This window comes from Salminus brasiliensis, chromosome 12, assembly GCF_030463535.1.
Source record: "Salminus brasiliensis chromosome 12, fSalBra1.hap2, whole genome shotgun sequence".
Classification (NCBI taxonomy): Eukaryota; Metazoa; Chordata; class Actinopteri; order Characiformes; family Bryconidae; genus Salminus; species Salminus brasiliensis.
The window spans coordinates 8,227,783-8,232,672 of record NC_132889.1 but is presented as its reverse complement, the minus strand read 5'-3'; the positions used below and the strand labels follow the sequence as shown (position 1 = coordinate 8,232,672).

Sequence of the window (4,890 nt, the reverse complement as noted above, 5' to 3'; positions counted from 1 at the left end):
CAGACATGAAGCTTTATCCTCTAAATGTGTGTGATGAGGCACTACAACGATAATACCATATACTGTGGTCATTTTGAGCCGGAATATCTGTATGAAATGTTCACGTCCTCAAAGACAAAATGCTACAATTTACTAGCAAGCGCTGCTGCACTTAAATGCTGAGGAAGGGTCACAGAGCTCTCTATCTTGTAGTTTAGCTTGTTCGTATTTGGTTCATTTCAACTGTGTTTTGATAAAAGGTGGCTTCCTTTAAAGCCTTTGGGGGCACATTTTGATATATTGATTTTTTTGCTGTGTAATACTAAACATGCAACCTGGAAAGATGTAAGTTTAACACATTGTAACAACCAAACATTGATAAACTGAATTAGTGATGCAAATTGACTCATTAAATACTTATTTAGTGCTTTTTGGTGTTGAATTAGTGATGAGTATAATCTCACTGTAGAATATGGAAGACATCTTGATGAATTAGTGACTTATTAAACTCTCATTAACCCAGTAAACTCAAATGGAGCACTAAACCTGGCACATGAATCAAAGTACAGCCCCACTAAATATACACTAATACACACTGAAGCATAATGTAATTAATTTATACCCAATACTTTACATAACAAGGTCTTAAGTGTTTTGTGCATTATTAGAAATTACCAATGCAATAAATCATTTCAATAATTAATGGAGCAAGACCTTAATAACCCATTGGTTATTGTTGCCATTGGTGTTACCAGTATATCTAAAATGTTCATTGTGAGATTGTTGTAATAATATTTTCAGAATATTGTTTCTAGATGTTTATTGTTTGAGATTTTGTATATATTGGATGTCACAGTCAGATTCTTTTGATTGTATTTCTTTCAATATTAGATGTATTTTTAAGATGATGTCACTTACTGAAATGTCCTATTTTACGGTGTATAGGCTCTTATCTGTCAGTAGAAACTTTTTACTTGAAACATCACTACTGCTTTTATCTAAGGCCAGTCTGTCTCGTAGACCGCTAAGCTGTTAATGGCCTTTTTTGATGCCAGAGTGGCTAATTTATGTAGTAAATGGACTTGGATTTCCCTCAATTTTGACTGAAAGGGATATAGAAATGTCAGGCTTTTTGGGTTTTTCTTCATGAGACACTCGGCATCCCAAAAACAAAAAACAAATAAAAGGAATACGACTCATTAATACGGCATTGAAAAATATATAGAGGCAGTAGTAGTGTGTCAAAACTGTGTGGGATTGTAAAACTCTGTGCTGAGTTTCATTCATTTTCATTTGATTAATAGAATTTACTGTCAGTGATCAAAACTAGATTTCTGTATTCATGCCGGCAGAGTAATGTGGGCTTAAAGCTGGACTTACGAGCATGCTGGGACAGACAGAAATGGAGACGGAATGATATATATGGAAATAAAATAGTTATTCTGTTGGTTAGCTGATAGTGTTTTTACACAAAGATCAGTCTCTAAATTGACCCAGATCACAGAAACAAACTACTAAGTCGGCCAAAGACGCAAGCAAAGAATGACTAGATTAGCCTAAAACATAAAGATAAATGATGCTATTAACCTAAATCAGCCTAAAACACAAGATACATTTCTAAAATAGCCTAAAACACAAAGATAAATCAATAAATCTTACAGTACAAATATGCATAACTGAATCTGCCAAAAAACTAAATGCATCGCTAAATCAGCCTACAGATAAATCAATAATCAACCTACAAAAATCTGCTTAATGTTGTAATAAGCCACTGAACTGGGTTTATTCAACTCAGAAAAATACTGTGAATAAACCATTGTTTGATTTAAAATATTTTCAAGTTGTATAAACCCAGTTCAGTTGCTTGTTACTACATTTAAGTAATTATCTTTAGGTTGAACGTACACTGTAAATCGGGAAGTTAAACCAATATATCAGCCTAAAATTTAAATATAAAAATGACCGAATCAGCTTAAAACTAGGAAAATAAATGTAACCAACATTAGACACTCCTGCATTACATAAAACCAGTCATCAAATTAGAGACAGGTTATATTTTGTGCTTGAAACACACAGTGAATTGCCTTTTTTAACTGTATAAAATATTGTCTTGGAGTGTAAAATGTGAATATTTTAAATAATAAAAAAACTGATGATGATGCTATAGTTGCTCTGTTGTTCACTGAGGCTGAGCTGAAATGATTCTGGATGTGTTTATGAGTCTTTAGTGTGATGTAAAGATAATTCTGAACGATCTGTTAATTACATTTCTTGTTAATTACACATTTGCTAATTGCTTGCGAATAGGCGCTGAGGTCTTTTAATGTCTAACGACTGCAGAAGTGCTGCCGCAGCCCACATTGCAAGCAGTTGTCCTTGCAGTTGCCTGTTTGTTTCCCAAAAGTGGGATACTTTGGTGTAGAATTGTCAGAACTTGGTCAGAAACGGGTTCATTAATTACAATATTCCTGAATGCAGTTAATGATTGTGTGTTTTGTGCTTGTTTGCAGCTGAGAGACGAAGCAAGAACTACAAGAAGAGAACCATTTGATGGAAGAAAAGAAAAAGAAAAAGCAAGAAGAAAAGAAAAAGAAAGAAGCTGCTCAGAAAAAGGTTAGAATTGCTTAATTTTTTCCATTTGACCCGACCCCACACCCCCACCCTCTTTGAATTCTGTGGATTTGAATATCAGGACGTAATAAAAAAAAAATCTGGTCTTAAAATTAGGCAAATACAGCACACAACAGATTCCACGTGTCATTATTTATAGAAAAGCCATGTATGAAGTAAGCAATGATCTTAGAGAAGCAGTAGTTGCTGCCAATCAATTTGGAAAGTCCACAAAGTCCATCATTCCACAGTTAGAGATTATTCACAAGGGGAAAACGTTCAAGACCGCTGCCAATCTTCCCAGTAGTGGACATCCGAGCCAATTCACCCCAAGGTCAGACAGTGCTCAGGGAAGTCGCAAAAAAAAAAAACATGTTTAGCATATGAAATGTTCAAGTTCATGACAGTATAGTTATAGGAAGACAGAACAAGTATGGCTTGGTTGGGAGGACTGGCAGAAGAAAGCCTCGTCTTTCTAAAAAGAACATGGCAGTGCAGCCTAAGTTTGCAAAGTTGCCTCCAAACAAACCACAATACTTCTGGAATGATGTCCTTTAGACAGACGAGACCAAAGTGGAGATGTTTGGCCATACTGCACAGCAGTATATCCGCTACCAAACACCAGCTACCAAGCACGGTGGTGGGGGGGGGTGATGATTTGGGCTTGTTTTGCAGCCATGGGACATGGGCACCTTGCAGTCACCTAGAGTTGACCATAAACGTCTCTGTACAACAAAGTATTCTACTTTTCCAACTATCCAACAGTTAAAGCTTAGCTGAAATCGGGTCATGCAACAGGACAGTGATCCCAAGCACACCAGCAGATCAGAGGTGTTGCAGTGGTCCAGTTTAATATAAAGTCCAGACCTCAACCTAATTGAAATGCTGTGGCGGGACCTTATAAGACCTGTGCGTAAACGAACGTCTGCAAACCTCAGTGAACTGAGGTAAACTAATGTAAAGAAAGGGTCACACAATTCCTCCAGAACGATGTAACTGGCTTTTCACACATGGCTTTTCCATTTTGTTTAAATAATGAGTTGAGGTGGAATCTGTTGTGTGTTGTTGTTTATCTTGGGTTGTATTTAGCTAATTTTGAGATGACGTTTCTTGGTACATAAAAACCATAGACTTCAAAAAGGGGGTGTACTTTGTTTTCTGCATGGTTGTGTATATTTAGCTGCTTATATATAAGCGCAAACAAGACTGGATAAATTAGAAGCAGCAGTCTTAATGCCACAAATGAAGAAACCCATCTGTCATGTTTTTCTTAGGTCATGTAGCGTCAGTGCTATTCTTTCACAGCCCGCAGTTGGCACATCTATAAAGCAGATCAACAGACCGATTGTATGCAGCACCCACATGTATCCTAAAGCCTCTGTTACCTCTGTGCACTTTTACCCAGGCCTTTACCAGTGATTCAGTGGGAAGGAGTCAGGTTTGAAATCCTGGTGAAGTCGACCCGGTTGTTGATCTGCAGGTTGTGTGAACAGAAGCAGATACCAAAGCCAAGTGTAGCGTTTTGTGTGTGAAAAATCCACAGAGGTTTGTTTCAGGTCTTGGGAGAATATGTACGGGGGCATTGACCTCAAGAGAAGAATTTTGGGCACGATTTGAATTTATGTAGCTGTTAAATCTAAATAATTCCACAGCAGTTACCCATGTATTTTAGTCTCACAGTGTTTAGTTAGCCAGCGTTTGATCAAGTGTAAAAGCTGTTTTCCAGCCCGGGAGCTGTCTAGTGGACTGGTAGCTGGTCCTGGGGTTTGCTTCAAGTGGACTCTGGTGCAGGTGTAGAAGCAACATTTGGGGTTGCGTGATTGGTTCATTTTGTCATGGGACTGTTTTGACTTACCTGCTTGTCTTGGCTAAAAACCTTCTTCTACAAGTATGGCTCCTTGTTTGCAGGTGCTCCTGCAAACAGCTTTGATACTTTTTGCGATGATGCCGTCCAACCATGCTGTCCAGCGTAGACGATCTAACCTTTCTCTTTTTTATGTACACGTTCTCTGTGTAGATCATTTTGTACGAACAGAAAAAGTGATTTGGAAATTTGGTGTCAGCCTCCTAACCTATTTCTCATCTTTCTTTCCAGGCTGCTGAACAGAAAACCAAAGGTGAGTTATGACCTTCCTGATCACTACAAGTTCACAGTGAGTGCAGCAGGTTTTCATAGACAGCGGTAACCAGCGGAATGAGCTTCAGGTTCCTGTACTTTCTCGCTGGTGCCGCTTGCCTTTTGACTACCTTATAAGCTTACTTACAGCCACCTTACTTAGTCACTAGCCACTGTGAGTAATA

At 38.0% G+C, this 4,890-nt stretch overlaps 1 protein-coding gene across 2 annotated transcripts in view; it reads left to right on the top strand.

Moving 5' to 3' along the window:
• Window positions 1–2,415: 2,415 nt before the first annotated feature.
• Window positions 2,416–4,890, top strand: part of tnrc6c1 (trinucleotide repeat containing adaptor 6C1) — a 63,047-nt gene continuing 60,572 nt past the window's right edge. The window contains exons 1-2 of one of the 2 annotated variants that reach the window (XM_072694409.1): window positions 2,416–2,592; window positions 4,685–4,706. In XM_072694409.1, coding sequence (XP_072550510.1) covers window positions 2,530–2,592; window positions 4,685–4,706 — 85 coding nt within the window. In that variant the 5' untranslated portion in view covers window positions 2,416–2,529. The remainder of the gene's footprint in view (window positions 2,593–4,684; window positions 4,707–4,890) is intronic. The other variant, XM_072694407.1, reaches the window with a different exon arrangement.